The 19,986-nt window shown below is 35.6% G+C and overlaps 2 protein-coding genes across 4 annotated transcripts; both read left to right on the top strand.

The window, feature by feature from the left end:
• The first annotated feature begins 1,203 nt into the window (after positions 1–1,203).
• Positions 1,204–14,550, top strand: LOC108989814. Of its 3 annotated transcripts, none has more exons than XM_035686637.1 (8): positions 1,204–1,604; positions 1,719–1,774; positions 2,095–2,257; positions 4,127–4,215; positions 6,393–6,525; positions 7,097–7,189; positions 7,931–8,033; positions 10,484–10,560. In XM_035686637.1, exons 1-8 carry the CDS (start codon positions 1,434–1,436, stop codon positions 10,519–10,521), a joined length of 846 nt encoding a protein of 281 aa, XP_035542530.1. In that variant the 5' UTR covers positions 1,204–1,433; the 3' UTR covers positions 10,522–10,560. The 3 variants fall into 3 exon arrangements, with proteins under 3 accessions (XP_035542530.1, XP_018819111.1, XP_018819110.1); XM_018963566.2 differs by lacking the exon at positions 10,484–10,560 and adding an exon at positions 13,891–14,550 and having other exon boundaries at positions 1,209–1,604; positions 1,719–1,771; XM_018963565.2 differs by lacking the exon at positions 10,484–10,560 and adding an exon at positions 13,891–14,550 and having other exon boundaries at positions 1,210–1,604.
• A 2,502-nt stretch (positions 14,551–17,052) lies between these two features.
• LOC108989774 (triphosphate tunnel metalloenzyme 3-like) lies at positions 17,053–17,981 on the top strand. Its single transcript, XM_018963509.2, has one exon. It carries the CDS (start codon positions 17,106–17,108, stop codon positions 17,727–17,729), a length of 624 nt encoding a protein of 207 aa, XP_018819054.1. The 5' UTR covers positions 17,053–17,105; the 3' UTR covers positions 17,730–17,981.
• Positions 17,982–19,986: the final 2,005 nt, after the last annotated feature.

Here is a 19,986-nt window from a genome sequence, read left to right as displayed (position 1 = left end):
CCTTGATTCTATAATTTCTGATAGAGCCAGTTTTTGTGACTAGCTTTTGACCATTATAGCACAAGCTAAAATGTCCCCAGAGATGCGACCATAAAATTTTGCACGGTCCCTTCTGTGGCATGTGATTGAAGACTTCCTCCTCCACAACCTGCTTGAGTTCAACAACAGTATTTTATTTTAACAATATTTTATTCAATCTTAAATTTTTATCTTAACTCATTTCATTTTAACTTATTATACAAACACGCGTTTGCTTTCGCATGTAATCTCAACTCATTTCATCTCAACATTTCACTTATTTAAGCACAAATATTTTTCAATTTCAAACTTTTAACCTCTTCATCTAATCACTATTTAATTATTGTAATTTTTTCAAACTTGTAAACGAAACATAAAATATAATTAATTTTTTTCAAATCTCAAAACAAAAATAATATTAAAGAATTATATTCTAACAATATTTTAATTTTTTAATATTTTAATTTTTTAAAATCTCATAAAACATCTTAACTCAAATTATTTTATTACTATTTACAAACTATCTCACTATTATTTATAGATTTTTCATCTCATCTATATAACTAAACAAGATTTAAAAATAATTATTTCAACCGAGAATGGGACTAGGCCATCATTTGGTACAATCTTTCAATTTGTTTTCTTTTTCCTTGCCATGTATTTCTTATTTTGAGACGATTTTCGAGCAACAACCTCCTCTACTGTACTTTTTTCTAAAATTAATAATGAAGCTTATTTGCAAAAAAATATATATATAATTTAATGATAAAGAGATTAAATAAAAATAATTTTATAAATTTGTGTGATTTAATACAATTTATTAAATTATAAAATTATTTTTATTTTCTTATAAATTTAATAAATTAAATAAAATAACATCAATTTGTGAGATTATTTTTATATAATTCATTAGTATGAATATTTAAAAAAAAGAAAAATTTTAAACATAAACTTCACGTCCTTGCATATCGTTTAAAAATATGTAATTTTATTTTTTTATTGTTATAATTTATAAAATAAAAAAATAAAAAAATAAAAAATAAAATAATGTATCTTTTAAGTGAGATATAAAATGTGAAACCTCTGCACAACATCAATCTAAAAAATAAAAAATAAATAAAACCTTTGTAAACGTAGGCATCGGTTTACACATCCCACTGGAAAAAACCGTGGGGACATTCGAAGGGCTTCGGCTTCTACAGTCAGGAGTGGTCGTCTTCTATCCACATGAGCCACACGCATGAAAATGAAACCTCAAAAATTCAAAATGCCTTGAAATTGTGATCTTTCTTAATCATTTTTTATATTTCCTTCTCCTTTCCGTTCGAAACTTTTTTCGTTCACATATCCTTTCGCAGATTCTCTCTTCTTCTTTTTTTTTTTTTTTTTTTCCTTTTTTCTTTTTAACTTATGAAATGTCCTCGCTCTGTTTCTCATTTCGATTTCTGCTGTCATCTCAATGGAGGCGCAAAAACTTGTGTTTCGTGATATTCCACCGTTCCAAGAGTAAGATTAGCTTCATCCCAAGCGCTGTTTCCTCCTCTACCAGTGACGATTCCGTTCCAACTCCCAAACAAAGCCAGCAGGTACTCTCTCTAATCCGTCTTTTCCTTTTTATGCTGCAATTTCATATACAATTACTTCCTTTTACAGCTGTGGCATTAAATCTGTCTTTTTTAATTGTTTTAATTGTGGTACAGTTGCGTAATGATCCATCCGAAGGGCAATACAAGCTCGCTGTTACTCCAAAGATGTGGTTTAGAATGCTTTCGTTTTTAATAACTTCTACGATTATCATATCAGTCTTATTTATCTTTCATTTAATGCCATTGTATTTGATTTTTTTACGTGCATATTTTGGTAAAGCCTACATAAAATGGGAGAGAGGTGTTATTTAGTGATATATTTTTCATTGATCCTAGGCGCTAGCTAGTGTGTCCTTTCATTTCTAGTAGAAATAGTTTCATTAAGTTGGTCTTGTCAGAATCAGCTGTAGTATTTTCTTTTGTTTCTTTCTTATATCTATCTCCATTACCATGAGATGCATGACATCCAATTTGTTAAATTTAATTTCAGGAATGAGACTTCTGGTGTACCCAAACCACGGTCCTGGTTTGGTCCAAGTGGGCAGTACATCAGAGAGCTACCCTGCCCAACTTGCCGGGGCAGAGGTTATACTCCTTGTACAGAGTGTGGAATAGAGAGATCAAGATTAGACTGTCCACAATGTAATGGGAAGGTATATGCTCTTTTAATGGTTCCAGATGGATAGTGGATTGCACTCACACACAGTTGGTACTCGTCACTTACTGTTGAGAGGGCACTTCTAAAAAACTTAACCCGTTTCTAGGAGTGAAGTACACATCCCATGGAAACGACTATAGAAAATTTTGGTAATTTGAGATCAGACAAACAATTACATAGTTTTGGTTCTGCCGACAAAGGATCCTCATAGCCTTGAATCTTTTTACATAAAGTGGCCAATAATGATAGTTGAACCTGGAAACTCTTAAATTGCAATTGTACCAATTGGAATGGAATTATTTTCTCTTTCTCATAGCAAGACAAAATTGTTGCACACAGCAACGCATCTCCTCCATACCAAGTGGCTAGCACTCACCTCATGACAGATCTGACTATTGAAAACATTCTTTGTCGCTCCAGCTTTCACAAGATACTTGGTTGTCAAGTTAAGAACCGTTATCAGTTTTCTGTCAAATCAGCATGGCTGACTGCTGGTTGGTCTCCGTGCTACGTATTGTGTTTAGAGAAGGGGATGGAGTTGCATGACTTCGCAATACTTTTAGTAGGATTAGAAGTGCATCAAAATGTATGTGAAGATACTTAAGTTGCACCCATAACTTATGAAAGTCAGAGATATTTTTGTGCAATGTCCTGCACATGCTGATCTTCATGGCCTAAAACAGTTTGACGCTGAGTCATTGTTGCACTGCACTAAGTTTCTTGGCGTAAAACACCCTTGAAGGTAGACTACATGGGAGTTTGTATCTTGCTTTGAGTTTTAAGCATGAGGGCCAGACAGCCCTTAGCCAGAAGACCTACAAAATTTAAATTCTTGGTATGAGTACATAAAATGTTTTATTATGTTAGAAAAGAAAACTCTCACCTTTTTCTTGTTTTTGTATATTAATCTCGGTATATGTGTTTATCAGATCACTTTTGTTTTATGTAATCGTACTTCCAAAGCAGACCATAGACAGGGAAAGCTGAAACAAATTGTGAAGAAACCTTAAATTAAACTTCATAAAATTAATTCAACTAATCTATCAGCCTTTCAAAATGGTTTTGTGCAGTTTCATAGCATCATGAGACAACCCAATACTGTCCGTTCCCCTTGCGGTCATACATTACGCCCTCATGCTGCACGCCGAACACTTTTGCATTGTATTTCTAACATCAATATTGGTGGTATGGCAAATATTGTATCAGGTTGTATTAATAAACTTCTAGAGGGTCAATGAGTTCTGTACTTGTGATTGGTCGCTGATGTGGAAGCCTATCACATCAGCTTACATAAAAAACGTATTGATATTTTGACTATTATTCATTTATGCATATGAGGGTCCCTCAAATAGTGATGTGTTACACACCAGACCTGTAAATAGCATAACTCTTCACTTTGAATAAATCCATTTGCAAGCCTGTTTATTGACTCACCATACACACTATTGATGTGTAAGCACCACATCAGCTTACATAAAAAAATATTGATATTTTGAACATTTTTATAAATATAATGGGTTCCACGATAAGTGACATGTTACACAACGGGCTTGTAAATAGCATAACTCTTTCACTTTTAATTTTGTCATTGAGCTCTAGGTAAAATGGGAACTCCTCTCCCTGTAAGTTCAGCATGGAGAGTGGGATTGGGGGTTTAAAATCCACCAGGTGCATGTGTAGCCATTCAAGGAAAGAAAATTACTTTAATTTCTGTTTGTTGTTCTTAGTAAAATTGCTAATACTCTTCTTGCTTGGATTGTACCAATCATTTGTTATGATTAAGGAGCAGTGAGACATTGGTCTTCATGGTAAGACAGAATGTTCTTTATCCTACTGCTTATTTTTTTGGTCCTATTGGCAACAGGGTATAATGACTTGTCGACAGTGTTTGGGCGATTGTGTCATATGGGAAGAGTCAATTGATGAGCGACCATGGGAGAAAGCTCGCTCTACGTAACTCTTTCAAAATCCTCTCTTTATTATACACTATTTGTTTGATCAAATTCATCTTTTCCCCACATCGCGCTGTCACTTGCTAGCGTATATTAATATATAATCTTTCTAATTTGGTCTGTGTTCAGCCATTTTTAATAAAGAACTAATTACTTACTCTCAAATGTTTTGACTTTTGTCATTGCAATTGTTATTTTATACTTGTATGCGTCTTAAGCACAAATGCAATTAATCTAGAACATCATATTGAGACACTAGACCCTTGCCTTTTTAACTGCCACTTTCTTTTGTTTCCTTTATTTATGGTCTTGTAATGTAGATCTACTAATTGTTTTGAAATCTAGTATGTTGCCCTTGATATTTGGGAAATAACTTTTCATGATGTCTGCCTTTTAATAACTGGACTCCACAGGGTCTATTTACTCTGCTGAAGTTAAACGAAGAGTTTTTGACAACCATTCTCTCCCATTAATGCTTCCTTGAACAATGAATGATCTTATCATTTTCTTTAGGCTAAAGCCGAAAAGAGATTTGAACAGCAGTCTGAAAAGACTAATGACAAAGATATGTTTCAAAAAAGAAATACAAGAGGCTGATGAAAATGAGAAATCAAAGACAAACCCATGGTTCCATTCAGCTTGGATCAATGGCCCAACCTTGAGGGTTACATGTGTTCCTTGCACCCCAACCAGCTTGATGATTTCACCAAATCATATATTTCCATGAATATTGTACTGCCAAAAATTGGGAACATCATTGAACAGTTAAGACTAAGATATAGAAATTTTCTGACAGATCAGTTTGGACCAAATTCTGTTTTTACATTTTTACCTACCTGTCACAGGCTCACAAATGTTTCAAAACAAGTAAGGTCTGGCCACATTAAAATTATGTTTAACACAGCTATACATTAGTTTCATGATTCATCCATTAAAACTCACCTCTCAAGTGAAGATACAAAACTCGAAAAGAGAAACTTCTTAACCTGAGGTTTATCTAAAAATGGGATGCAAGTCCTTGACCTGTCTCCAAAATTCAAAGGGAGGTTGGTGTAGTTTGCAATACATTTATTTTTGAAAGATGACATGCTAGAATTTGTGCCATGGGCTTGTTTGGATTGAAGTTTTTTTTTTAAACTTCTGAAATCTTTGAGAAGATTTTTAGAGAGAGGTTTTTATGGTGTTTTGTTAAAGTGGTGGGGCCCATTGAAAATATGTTTGGATTGAGAATATTTTTTATTGTAGTTTGAAAAATTGGTGGGGTACATTGAAATGATATTTGGAGAGAAATTATTGCAAGAGGGTTTTGTGACAGTGGTGTTGGGTTTTGTGTTTTTTCAATCACAAAAACCAATGCAAATGATTGTGAGCAATTCAATTCATCGTCATCCTTTCATTATCACTCGATGCGGGTATCAAATGGTTGGAAAACTCTTTCTTATTTTTTACTTATCTGCCAATCATTTGATGCCACGTCAAGGGTGATGAAATAATAATGGTTAAAAGGATGATCAATGGTATTTTAGTATTTTGGTGTTTAATAGATGTTTGGTCTGTAGGTGAATGTTTTAAAAAAAAAAAAAAAAGATAGGAATGTTTTATTAGGTGAATGTTTTTAAAAAAATAAGATTGGTCACCCAAAACTCTAGTAATACTGAATGACAATGTTGGAATGCTTCTTATGTCGGTGGTTTGAGCCCCTAGAACAAACAATGGACTGTATGGTGCATTTCATGCTCTACACCATGCCACATGGAAATCTAAGCCTATTCTATTCCTATAAGTCACTTGTTCCAGGAGTTATAGAGCAATTGTGGTCGATGATTTTTCATGAGTTTTTAGTTTCTAATGCTCCCACTTAATTAGGATGGGAGCATTAGAACATTTGTTTGTAATTGACACTTGTTTGGATGAATATATACTTATTTTACTTATCAAAAAAAAAAAATTGTGGTCAATGATTCAAAGTATTTTTCTAGTGTTCTTGTTTTTAATTTCATATGTCAAAACAATCTCCATCTCGATGATGCAAAGTAGTTTTGAAGGATTCTTGTTTTCAATTTTATATGTCAAATTTTTTGAATTTTTATTAAACTTTTTTTAATGGATGCAGAAAGTTTCTAATGTTGGTTTTTTTTTTTTTTCTCTCCCCAATCCCCTCCCACCCCCTCCAAACAGTTCTCCTCTCAAAATGAAGGAAGATGATGAAGTTGACAATTTAGAGCTTAAGATGGGCAAGAAGAAAAAAGCAAAGCGTGTTTACCCATCACCACCTCCTGAAGTCGGATTAAAAATTAGCCGATCACTGAAAGTTAGTTGCCTGCCTCAACCTTTATCTGACAGGCTTCCTATACAAAGCATGGCATGTATTTTTTTATACATTGCATATTGATCTGTTGTCTGAGACTTGATTTGAGTACATATAAGGGTAGGTACCTTAGCCATATTGAAATGCCATCAATTTCCAAGTACAACTGAAACCACAAGTTCACAGTCTTCCATTTTGAACAAGTTATGGGTGACTAGATATATATATATATATATATATATATTTATGGGATAGGTAAAGGATCTTGGAGTAAGACTTGTGAGAGTTGTAGATAAATAGTATCATGTGAGAATTTTAGATAAATAGTATCATGTCTCCCTTTCAGAGTGGATGCAGACTCTTAAAGGCCCTTCAATTAAAGTTTTGTATGATGTAATATATAACGTGCTTGCTATAAACCAATCATGCAATTGGTTCTTCTGATGATGGTAGGCCTTGGACACAAATAATGTTTGCATCATTCCTCATCATGCGTTCTTTTTATAAAATTTGAAAACTAAACTATCTTGATCAGATCATTTAAAAAGTTCTTGGTTTAGTTGGATTATTGCAGAGTCTCAATGCCAAAACAGGTCTATTTAGCAAGAGAATGAAAATTATCCACAGCGATCCTACACTTCAAGCACAAAGAGTTGCTGCAATTAAGGTATGCAAATGTTTTGTCTCACAATGCTCTCCATTTTCACAGCATCAGATATCTTATTAGGTGACGGATTTGCATCAATGGTGCGGTGCTTGTTCTGAATTAAAATTTTTCTAATGCTTACCCATAAAGAATTGGACTTCAAGGATCTGTAAGTGAGCATCAAACAAAAAATATTCTACTTCCCATACAATCTTGTTTCTTAGGATACTTAATGGATGGCATGATATGTAAAATGAACTTTTGTTCCATCCGGTGTTCCCAGGATGATATAATTGTGCAGTGTTGTATCTATTATATAGGATTATTTTGGTTAAAAAATTAGTAAAACTGAAGTAGATATTTCCAATATCACCATATGGCTCAAAGTTGTAAATGTGGCTAGGCCTAAAGCTGTAAATGTGCAACTCCAATTTCATTGCAGGACCAAATAAGGTAAGGTTCAAGTTGGTAAGTGTATGTCTTACATATTAAATAGAAAAACATTCTACTTGTAAAACCGTTGAGGTGTGAGACAACCAAGTCAATGGTGTTATGTTGGTGTTACACTTTGGATGTTACATGACGGCATGTCAATGCGTGCCATGTCATTGGTGTTATGCTGGTGTTACACTTTGGGATGTTACAAGTAGCAGGACTCTTTAAATAGATGCTATTGTAGCTCCTCTCTTTTTCAACCTGGAAGAGATGTTTATAGAACCTTGAATTTCCAACATTTGATATTGAGAGATGTCTGCAATGTAGAAAGCCAAAGGAACAGCTGCAGCGCGAAGGCGTGCTTCTGAAGCTTTAAAAGCTTTCTTTAGTGATCCGGAAAACCGTCACAAGAGGAGCATTGCTATGAAAGGTCTGTTCTAATACAACACAGTTCACTGCTGACAACTTTTGCAATGTGTGTATTACTGTCTTTGTTTTCCTGGATTAGTGGTAAGAGATGTAACTCTGAGTAGTTGACTATATTTTGTCGTTATGTGATTTGGTATGTTACTTGAAACTTTACTCTGTTCTCCGTGTATTTTTCAATTTTCATTCATTTCCCCCTTTAGCCTATTCCGTATCTGGCGAAAACAATGGATTTGCATAGTTTGCATAAAATGCTAACATGGAAACTGTTTCAACCTAATGTGGTTTCAGATCTTATGTTTTTCTACACTATTTGGAAGCTGAATGACTTGTGTTTTTGCCATGGCACCATTTGAGAGCGAATGCTCTTCATCATTGTGATTCTTTCTATGAGAGCAATGTCAATGGACAGCACTGTCCATCATCAATATAGTTTCCTTCTATTCTTCTTTCCTTATCTCATCTTTACTTCCGTTACTTAGGCTTGTACAGAATATAGTTTCCATATAAGGCTAAGAATGCTAGAATCACTCGATAATTAGTTTCTTCCCATGTATAGTTCTCTTGTAAAGTTTCTATATAATATACAGATCACTCAAAGGCCAATTGATTCGGCCATTCATACATCGCATTTTACCTTATCTTGACATGGTATCAAGAGCCGGTTGATTTTTTTTCTCTCTCGGTTTCGTTGTTGCCCGCGTGCATCGTCTTCTGTCTCGGTTACGTGTGTCGGCGTGGTCTGTGTCTTGGCAGTCCCTCTCGGCATCTTCGATTTGTCTCGGTTTCGTGTGTCGGCGTCGTCCTCTCGGCATCTTCGATTTCTCGTGTATCGACAGACGTACGAGCTTCGTATTTTTCGGCGCTCTGCTTCTGGGGTAGCCTTTCTCGGCAGGTTCTGTCTCGGTTTTGGGCTCTCTCGGCATCTCCTTCCTCCATCGACACGCTCTTCTTCTGGAGTGGTGTGTTTCGGCAGCTCTGTTTAAGGTCTGGGCTTCTGTTCCTGCGTTCTTGTTTACGTTTCTGAGTGGGTGATTTCGGCAAAATTAATTTTTTGGTCTTCGTATTATTATTTTTTTTGCCTTATCACATTTGTCGGCAGAAACTCATTTTCTTTGGGTTCCTTAAGTTTATTCTGGAATTTCTTTTCGTCTCGAGTTCCATTTTTTTGCAATGGATTCTGCACCTATATGTGTCAAATTTACAGGCAAAAATTATTCTACTTGGGCTTTTCAATTTGAACTTTTCCTCAAGGGAAAAGACCTTTGGGGCCATATTGATGGCACGGATGTTGCACAAACATCCAATCCTGAAAACTCCAAAGATGTCGCGTCTTCGCCTTCTTGGGATGTACTTGATGCTCGGATCATGTCTTGGCTTCTTAGTTCGGTGGAGCCACATATTGTCACTAACTTGCGGGCTCATCGCTCCGCTCAATCCATGTGGAATTACCTGAAGAAAGTTTATCATCAAGACAATGATGCTCGTCGCTTTCAGTTGGAACATGCGATTGCCATGTTTCAACATGGTAGTCTTTCCATCCAAGACTACTACTCGGCATTCTTGACTCTTTGGAATGAATATACTGATTTGGTTATCGCGGATGTTCCTGTTGCTGCACTTTCCACTATTCAGAAGCTTCATGAGACTAGCCGGCGTGATCAGTTTCTTATGAAACTACGCTCGGAATATGAATCTGTTCGCTCTTCTCTACTGAACAGATCTCCTGTTCCTTCGCTGGATATTTGTTTTGGTGAGTTACTTCGCGAGGAACAACGTCTTAGTACTCAAGCTATTCTGGAGCAATCTCATGGTAGTTCTGGTACAGTGACTGTGGCTTATGCTGCCCAAGGACACGGATCACCTATGACTTCTAAAAATTTGCAGTGTTTCTGCTGCAAGGCCTATGGGCATATTGCTGCCAATTGTCCTAAAAAATATTGTTCTTATTGTAAGAAAAAGGGACATATTATCAAAGAATGTCGTATCCGTCCCCAGAATCGTCAGGCTCACGCATTTCAGACTTCTGTGTCTGTTTCTCCCTCAGCGACTTCTGCAGTACATGACTCTTCCTCAGGTGTTTCCTCTGATCTTGCATCTCCTGCAGCAACTTATTGCACTCCTGAAATGGTGCAACAGATGCTAATTTCAGCATTGTCTGCGATGGGGTTTCAAGGTAAAAATTCTACTAAACTCTGGTACGTAGACTCGGGAGCTTCTAATCATATGACAAATACGCCCACTGCTCTGTGTCATGTTCGACCTTATGCTGGTCAATCTGCTATTCAAACTGCCAATGGTAGTTCTTTGCCCATAGCTGCTGTCGGAGATGCCTCTTCGACATTTACTGATGTGTTTCTTGCTCCTCAACTTTCCACTAATCTTATTTCTGTTGGTCAATTAGTGGATAACAATTGCGCTGTTAAATTTTCTGGTGATGGTTGTGTTGTGCAGGACCAGGTAACGGGGGAGCCGATCGCGAAGGGACCTAAAGTGGGGCGTTTGTTTCCACTATTTTTACCTGTTCCAGCACTTTCTTCAGTTTCTTCTATTACGTCTTTTGCTTGTAATAATGTTCCTAATCTAAGTATGGTGTGGCATCGTCGTTTAGGCCATCCTAATACTCAGATTTTATCTCATGTATTGAACTCTGGTTTTCTTGGTAATAAAGAACGTTTGTCTTTATCTCTTGAGTGTGATTCTTGTAAACTTGGTAAAAGCAAAACTCTTCCTTTTCCTTTGCATGCTAGTCGAGCTTCTCACTGCTTTGATCTTGTTCATAGTGATGTTTGGGGACCTTCCCCCGTTAGTTCACATGAGAAATTTAAATACTATGTGACTTTCATTGATGATCATAGCAGATTTACTTGGGTTTATTTCCTTCATTCCAAATCTGAGGTTTTTCGTACTTTCACTGAGTTTTTAGCATATGTTGACAATCAATTTTCTGCGACTATTAAGACATTACGCACAGATTCTGGTGGTGAATATTTGTCTAATGAGTTTCAGGCTTTCTTGGCTTCTAAAGGTATTATTCATCAACGTTCATGTCCCGCTACTCCCCAACAGAATGGAGTAGCCGAACGCAAAAATCGCACTCTTCTTGACATGGTACGTACCCTCTTGTTAGAATCCTCTGTTCCATCCATGTTCTGGGTCGAGGCTCTGAAAACTGCTACTCATTTGATTAATCGTTTACCTTCCCAAGTCTTACACATGGAGTCTCCTTATTTCCGCTTGTTTGATAAGCAACCTAGTTATGATAATCTTCGTACATTTGGTTGTGTATGCTTTGTTCATTTACCTCCTCATGAGCGACATAAATTATCTGCTCAATCTGTTAGATGTGCATTCTTGGGATATAATGTGTGTCAAAAAGGATTTGTTTGCTATGATCCTAATTTACATCGCACACGCATTTCTAGGAATGTTATTTTCTTTGAAAATCAACATTTCTTTCCTGTGTCATCTGTGCCCTCTTCTTCCACTGTGGTCCTCCCCTCCTTTGAGCAGCAACTCTCAAATCTTCCTCCTGTCCGCTCTCGCTTTAAACCAGGTATTGTGTATACGAGACGCTCCCGCCCACAGTCTCTTCCCATGGCTCACCCGATATCTGATCCTAACATGCTCCAGAACCAGTCAGTTGCAGCACCTCCAGAGCCCTTGGTACGACGCTCTCCTCGAGTGTCTGTACCTCCGGATAGGTATGGTTTTCCTTCTGGGACCTCTATTTCAGCTCTTACTGCTGCTTTATCCAATTTTGATATTCCCACATGCTACTCACAAGCTGCCAAGCATGACTGTTGGCAACAAGCTATGCAGGAAGAAATTGCCGCTCTAGAGGCCAATCATACCTGGGACATTGAGCCATGCCCTCCAACAATTGCTCCTCTGGGTTGCAAATGGGTTTACTCAGTCAAGGTTCGATCTGATGGAAGTTTGGATCGTTACAAAGCTCGACTTGTTGCTCTTGGGAATAATCAGGAATATGGTGTCAATTATGAAGAGACCTTTGCTCCTGTGGCTAAGATGACTACTGTTCGTACGATTCTAGCTCTTGCTGCTTCTAATGATTGGCCACTACATCAGATGGATGTCAAGAATGCTTTTCTTCATGGGGATCTTAAAGAGTGTATTTATATGAAACCACCACCGGGACTGAGTACTCCTTCGACTTCGCATGTGTGTAAGCTTCGTCGCTCTCTTTATGGTCTCAAACAAGCTCCAAGGGCCTGGTTTGATAAATTTCGAACCGCTTTATTACAATTCTCATTCAAGCAGAGCAAGTATGACACTTCATTGTTTCTTCGGAAATCAGATGTGGGTATTGTTGTTCTTTTGGTATATGTTGACGATATTGTGATTACTGGTTCCGACTCTATTTTACTTGGCCAGCTCAAGACTCATCTCTCTGAGTCATTTCATATGAAAGACCTTGGGTCTCTCACATATTTTCTTGGTCTTGAGGTGCATCGTAGTTCATCTGGTATTTCACTCAATCAACATAAGTATGCTAGTGACCTGGTGGCTACAGCTAGCCTACAGGAGGCCACTTCGGTTGATACTCCCATGGAATTGAATGTCAAGCTTCGCAAAGAGGAGGGTGATTTACTTGAGGATCCCAGTTTATACCGGAAGTTGGTAGGTAGTCTTGTCTATCTCACCATTATTAGACCGGACATTTCCTTTGCAGTACAACAAGTCAGCCAGTTTCTTCAGACCCCTCGTCATCTTCATTTGGCTGCTGTCCGTAGGATCATACGCTATGTTCAGGGCACCTCTGCCCGTGGCTTATTCTTTCCTGCAGGCAATTCTCATCGCCTTATTGCTTATAGCGATGCTGATTGGGCTGGTTGTGCTGATACACGTCGATCTATTACTGGTTGGTGTGTGTTCTTAGGTAATGCATTGATCTCCTGGAAGAGTAAGAAGCAAGACAGAGTCTCTAAGTCATCTACAGAATCTGAGTATCGGGCAATGTCTCTTGCTTGTTCCGAAATTATTTGGCTTCGAGGTTTGCTTGCTGAGCTAGATTTCTCTGAGACCGATCCTACACCACTACATGCTGATAATACAAGTGCTATTCAAATCACAGCCAATCCTGTCTATCATGAGCGCACGAAGCATATTGAAGTCGACTGTCATTCTATCCGTGAAGCATTTGAAGCTCGTGTTATCACTCTCCCACATGTTCCCACTGAACTACAACTTGCTGATATCTTCACCAAAGCTCTCCCTCGCCATAGACACTGTTTCTTAAGTGGCAAATTGATGCTTGTTGATCAACCCGCATCAATTTGAGGGGGGCTGTCAATGGACAGCACTGTCCATCATCAATATAGTTTCCTTCTATTCTTCTTTCCTTATCTCATCTTTACTTCCGTTACTTAGGCTTGTACAGAATATAGTTTCCATATAAGGCTAAGAATGCTAGAATCACTCGATAATTAGTTTCTTCCCATGTATAGTTCTCTTGTAAAGTTTCTATATAATATACAGATCACTCAAAGGCCAATTGATTCGGCCATTCATACATCGCATTTTACCTTATCTTGACAAGCAACACTCCCACTCCCTCCCGATTTTTGCTTGCCATCAAAAGAAAACCGGGGTGAGAAACCTTCCCCAGATAGCATTTTCCTCCCCTAGGGTGCGTAAATAAATTTTCCAAGCCAAAAAAAAAAAAAGTATTCATGGGCTTTAGTGATCTGGAAATTACTGATGGTGTAAAGTGTAGCTCTCATTACAGCTAGGCTTTGGACGAGTGACCTGGTTTATTTAATTGTTTATTTATGGTTGTTATGCTCTGGAAATTACTGGTGTACATGTTCACATGGTTCCATTTTCTTGTTCTGATGCAGGAGTAAGATTTTACTGCAGAAATTGTGGACGTGAGGGGCACAGGAGACACTACTGTCCAGAACTGAGGGATAGTTTGATCGGTAGACAGTTCAAGTGTCGGTTGTGTGGAGAAAAGGGCCATAACAGAAGAACCTGCCAAAACTCAAGGTCAAGCAATAATGGAAACACGGTTATTAGGAATCATCGTTGCAGACAGTGTCGTCAAAGTGGCCACAATCGCAGTACTTGCCCTCAGATAACAGGGGTAAAGCTGAGTGGTACTCATGCCAAAAGAGGCTTGCACATTGGAAACAGAACATACACTTGCCGGTTGTGCGGAGAAAAAGGGCACAATATAAGGACATGCCCTCGGAGAATTATAAATCCCTTGATGATTAGTCCTCAAGCCGAAGAAGGAAAGTGATGAGCATATTGAATAAACTCATATTGGAGATAGTAGGGAGAACTGGGAAAAGTTGTTCATAAAAGGAGGAAATGTCTGTTCTTTACATATTGTCCAGTCCATTCTGTCTGCATAATCACTCAATAGTTGTTCTATTAGCTTGAATGTATATGCTTGTTGATGAGGATCTAAGAACATTTTAACATTCTACAGTTGTTTTCCTTCACCTTGCTTCCATTAATAACAGAAGAAATTAACTGGAAACCATGTCTTCTTTATCTTCAGATTCAAATGTTGTATCATGTTTGTTATCGTTTGGTCGAACTGGCTTATTCAGGAAATTGATTGTCAGAAATATACTCTGAGGCCCCGTTTGGATAGTGAGATGAGATAAGATAGTTTTAGATAAAAATTAAAAATTAAATAAAATATTGTTAAAATATTATTTTTTTAATATTATTATTGTTTTGAGATTTGAAAAAATTGAATTGTTTATTATATTTTGTATGAAAATTTGAAAAAATTATAATGATAAAATAAGATGAGATGAAGTGTTTCTGTATCCCAACATAACCTGAATCTTCAAGCTAGGAAGTCTGCTCCGACATCGCGCTAATGGTGTTATGTCATCTCCAAGATGCATATTAGACATAAAAATGGTTAATGTGACTTTCTCTCACAGTTAGCGTTAAATATGTCATGTCAAAGATGTTAGGATTAGAATTTTCCTTCGATAAACCGAGCTAAATTATTTTGAAAAAAAAAATAGTAAACTTGAGATTAACGTGAAAAAAATATATTTTATAGCCTCTACTATATATATATATATAATTCTTCATCTGTTCACGAAATATTATTTGATCATTACACATACTAATATCAAGTTTCTTAATTACACTGAAAATATCAGCATACGTGTAATTTTTGTTAGGTCAATCCTGTAGTAAAATAATCAAAGGTTTTTCAATAATTTTTGTAACAATTGATTTGCCTTTTCGTCAATCCAGAAACAATTGATTCTTTGAGATCTTTGGACTCGGTGGCAGGGATTTTAAAAGGAGAAGTAGTTACTTCATATTATTTGTTTGCTCATTATCAGAAGAAATATTTTGATCAAATTGTTTGTCAATTTTAAAACATAAAAATTCTTGTTTTAAAACATAATTTTCAGATTTAAGATTATTGATCTCAAAATTGAGTTCAATGATCTCTTTTTTAATAAAATTTATTTCATGTTATAAATTATTAGTAGAAACATTTTTAGGTTTTTTCTTTTGAAATCTTTTCAAAATGTCTTGAAAACTAATCATTTGTTTCAAAATTTCTGGTTCTTGGCGAATCATCGTCTTCTTGAGCTTGTGAATATATTATTCTTTAAACTCCGGATTGATAATTTGGGAAATCAAAGTTAATAAAAGATTTTCTTACTCTTCAGCTTTGATTAAAACATTAATTGTTTTACTCAAAGACTTGCAACAAGAATCATTGCAATTACAACCAAGCTTAATATTTGGAGAATCCGATGATTTAGTATCTGAGTGATACTCTGAATCACTAAAACTGATTTCATGGATGTCAGATGATGAGGAAGATCTTGTTTCTAAGAGTCGAAAAAATTCTTCTTGATCATTGGTATTAACATTCAACTGATTAAGCTTGTTTTTGAATTTGTTTGGCTTCTTGGGACATTTATTAGCAAAATGTTCAATCTTACCGCAATTAAAATATTTTCATTTTGAAGGATTTTGAAAATTCTTTTTTTTAGGAAAAAGATTTTTTATTGGAAGGTTTTCTATAAAAATCATCACGAGATTTTCTCATTGTCCCACCATAAGATTTAGAAAACTTAATAGAATATTTTCGCTTTCGTCTGGATGGACAGAAACAATGATTTCTTTCTTTATATATATATATTTTATAATAATAAGTGCGGATATTTGTGAATAGTGCTTTTGTCATCATCTGTGTGTGTAGTTCGTGTTTAGCGATTTGTCTTTTGTATCCTACTTTTTTTTTTTCCTTTCAATCTTTTTACATTCTCATATTTCTCTTCATTTTTTATTTCTTCTACTCTCTTCGAAACTAAACTCATTTCTCTTTGCGTCTTCTCTCTTTTTATCGCCTTCATCTCTGCATTTTCTCTCTTCATATTGTTGAGAAAAGAAGAAAATGAAAGAAAACGACATAGAAATGAGCCTTTAAAAGAGTACTGATATTGGCCTAGTCAAATACTAATGCCTAGCCAGATTTTGGTTAAATAGCTCAAAAGTGGTTTGCATTGGAGTAGTCAAAATTTCAAAATTTTTATTTTAAGTTACAGTAAGTTCATTTCTTTTTTCAAAATTAATCAAATATTATTTATCTTTAAAATAATATTTTACTCTAAAAATATTTCAAATAACTATTAAATAATTAGGTTAAGAAAAAAAAAATAGTTGAGAAACATTGATTTTAAGTAAAAATATATAATATTTTAAATAATTATATTTTGAATAATGAATATTTTTATAAAATATTTTATAAAATAACATCAACTTATAAAAATAATTTTTATCTTATAATATTATTGCAAAATATGTCTTCAAAATGAAAAATTATATACATAAACCTCACACTCTTGCATACCACTTAAAAGTATGTGAATTAATTCTTTTACCCTCATGTTTCATAAAATATGAAATATGAAATATGAGGATAAAAGAGTAAAATCATATATTTTTTAAATAATATACAGAGTGTGAGGCTTACGTATAGCATAACTACTTCAAAATATCTTATGTGGCATTATCTCTATTTTTTCAGGCTGCAACCAAACCTCGCCCCGGCAAAACAATGGAAGTCGAGGTCAAGCTCCGGCTCCTTGACTCCGTCTCCCACCAAAAGCTCTCCTCCTTCCTCTCCCCTTTTCACACCAAAACCCTAATCCAAGAGAACATTTTTTTCGACGGCTCCAACTCCGAGCTCTCCTCCAATCTCGCCATTCTACGCGTCCGCTTCTCCAGACCCAACGGCCACAATCCCCAGACTATCCTCTCCCTTAAGGCCAAACCCGTAATTTCGGACGGAATATTCCGCATGGAAGAGGTAGAAGAGCCCCTGGACTCCACCCTCGCCCGCGCTTGCATCGCCGAGCCTTGGCGCCTCTTATCCGTGGATTCCTCGGCGATAATTCGTCGAGTGAAGGAAGAGTTCGGGCTTGGAGGGAGGGGGAAAGGGCTGGTGTGCTTGGGCGGGTTCAGGAACGTGAGGGCGGTGTACGAATGGCAAGGGTTGAAGCTCGAGGTGGACGAGACGAACTACGATTTCGGGACGTGTTACGAGGTGGAATGCGAGAGCGACGATCCGGAGAGGGATAAGAGGTTGATTGAGAAGTTGTTGGAGGAGAATGGGATTGGGTTTTCGTATTCGGAGACTTCCAAGTTCTCGGTTTTCCGTTCCGGGAAGTTGCCATCGTAAGCCAAATAAGCAGTCTTAACTCTTAAATAGTTAAATGTCTATTTCTAATCGACCTGAATTTGGCTACGAGAAGCGAGAGATGGATGAAGGTAAAAACTTCTTGTAATTTCTGCGACTCTCGGTACTCTATATATTCGTGCATTTACTCTGCAGGAAGAACACCATCTTCTTTCTGTTGCTTTCACTTACAACGTTGATTACCCAACTTTCTGATGGTGTTTCTGTTTCTTAGATTTTGCATGATGTGAACTACACAATTCATCGTCTTTGACTAAGAAACTAATGCAGTTTTGTTTCATCCTGAAATCCTTGAGTTGGGGCAAAAATTTAAGATTTTTTGTTTTTGTTTTTCTAAGCGGCGGCCATTATAATCCTCTCGAGGGAACAAGGTCCGCACTCGGGTTTCCTCAATGCGCAAAGAATGACAACCCTGCTTATAAAACTGATTTACTAATATATATATATATATTTTAGTCAAAGAATAAGGCAGAGGCAAATACGTTGATATATAAGAGACAAGATCTATTTAGGTCACAGAAGTGAAAATATGAAAATAATATACATTAAGGCCATTAAAATCTATAGTTATGACCTAAAGAAATAAAGTACAGAAAAATAAAGATCGAAGCTACTCTAGTGTCCGCTCCTTATCTTCAAATGTCCGATCGTTACGTTCTTGCCATATGCACTACGTAATACAAATATGAACCATCTTCCATACGGTTTTGATTTGTGGAGCAACTTCCAAAAATGTCCAGCTGGCCAATAACTCAACTATTGTGGCAGACATTATCCAATTTAACTCTATTCGATTGAACACTTTAATTCACAATGCTCTAACTGTCTCACAATGTGATAAGAAATGATTTATTGATTCACTAGCTTTCTTACACATACAATACTAATTTAAGATAACGACCCGATGCTTCCTTAGATTATCGGTTGTCAGAATATTGCTTAGTGCATCTGTTCAAGTGAAGAAGTTGGCTCCAAAGTATTTGGTAAATGAGCAAAGGGATTTTCCTACAGTGATCTGATATTCGACTAGGGATTGGGTAAGCAATGCAATGATTTTGATCTGTCGAGGAAAGTTTGAAGTCTATATTTGCTTTTCCATTTCATTTTACTTGACTATGATAATTTTTTTAACCATATAGCGGAAAATAAAAAATGCGGCTCATAAAATAGCACACTCAAAGTCACGAACCAATTTAGAGCAGTATTCTTTTTGTTTGTTTTTTCCCCATTTATTAGTAATATTAGCGTTGATTTAGCTAAACTTTTAGGTAAAATTAAGCTAATAAATCACTTTTTGACTTTTGACTGTCAATTCAAAAGTTGAATCCATATTATATTAACCATCTTACTCTATATAATAATAATTTTTTATTTTTATTTTTTTCTATTTTTTAAATGCATATCTTTTTATTTCTTTTGTTAAATATTTTTTCATTATTTCCATCTACCTATATATCAAAATATATAAATTAACTTCATTCTCAAACATAAAAGCATCAAAATATGTACCCAACCAATCTCATGTTATATCTAACAACTTAGAAACCAAATATATAAAATCTTAGAAATTGTGAGAAGAGATGCAGCGAAAATGTTATCATTTAATCGGAGGGATTTTAGGTTCGTTTGGATAGTAAGATAAAATAAGATGATTTTAGATGAAAGTTGAATAAAATATTGTTAGAATATTATTTTTTAATATTATTATTATTTTGACATTTGAAAAAATTGAATTGTTTATGATATTTTATGTGATAATTTAAAAAAAATTGTAATGATGAGACGAGATAAAACATGTATATAAACATGTATATAAGCCAATGACTGTAAGTTGGTATAGAAATTGTCAATACCGATTTCTAACTATAATTATATTTTATTTATATACATTTATTGTTATAATATAACATAAAAAGTGATATGGAATAATACATGAAGTATGCATTAGTCACACTTAGAAATTCAATTATGCAAAATCAGTACTGTTCGTTCTTTCTTTTTCTCGTCTTGATATGTTCATAATAGTATAATACATCATTCAAAGCAACTGATTCTACATTATTACGTTAATATTTCCACGTATAAGGATACTGATTTTTTTTTTTTTAAATTTTCTCCCAATACTCCTGAAACTTACAATTTTTTAGCTTATAATTTGTGTTTTAACATCAAATGATATATAAATAATTTATACTCCTCTTTTATTTGAAACAAGATGTCGGTTACTGAAAGGTCAAAT

This window comes from Juglans regia, chromosome 16 (genome assembly GCF_001411555.2).
Source record: "Juglans regia cultivar Chandler chromosome 16, Walnut 2.0, whole genome shotgun sequence".
NCBI lineage: Eukaryota > Viridiplantae > Streptophyta > Magnoliopsida > Fagales > Juglandaceae > Juglans > Juglans regia.
Note: the sequence above shows the minus strand (reverse complement) of the source record. Positions and strands in the feature narration are given on the sequence as shown.

Coding starts and splice junctions, on each gene's coding strand:
- LOC108989814 (XM_018963565.2), top strand. CDS start 1,434: ATGTCCTCGCTCTGTTTCTCATTTCGATTTCTGCTGTCATCTCAATGG. Junction 1,605..1,718: donor CTCCCAAACAAAGCCAGCAG/GTACTCTCTCTA, acceptor ATTGTGGTACAG/TTGCGTAATGATCCATCCGA. Junction 4,216..6,392: donor TGGGAGAAAGCTCGCTCTAC/GTAACTCTTTCA, acceptor CCCTCCAAACAG/TTCTCCTCTCAAAATGAAGG.
- LOC108989774 (XM_018963509.2), top strand. CDS start 17,106: ATGGAAGTCGAGGTCAAGCTCCGGCTCCTTGACTCCGTCTCCCACCAA.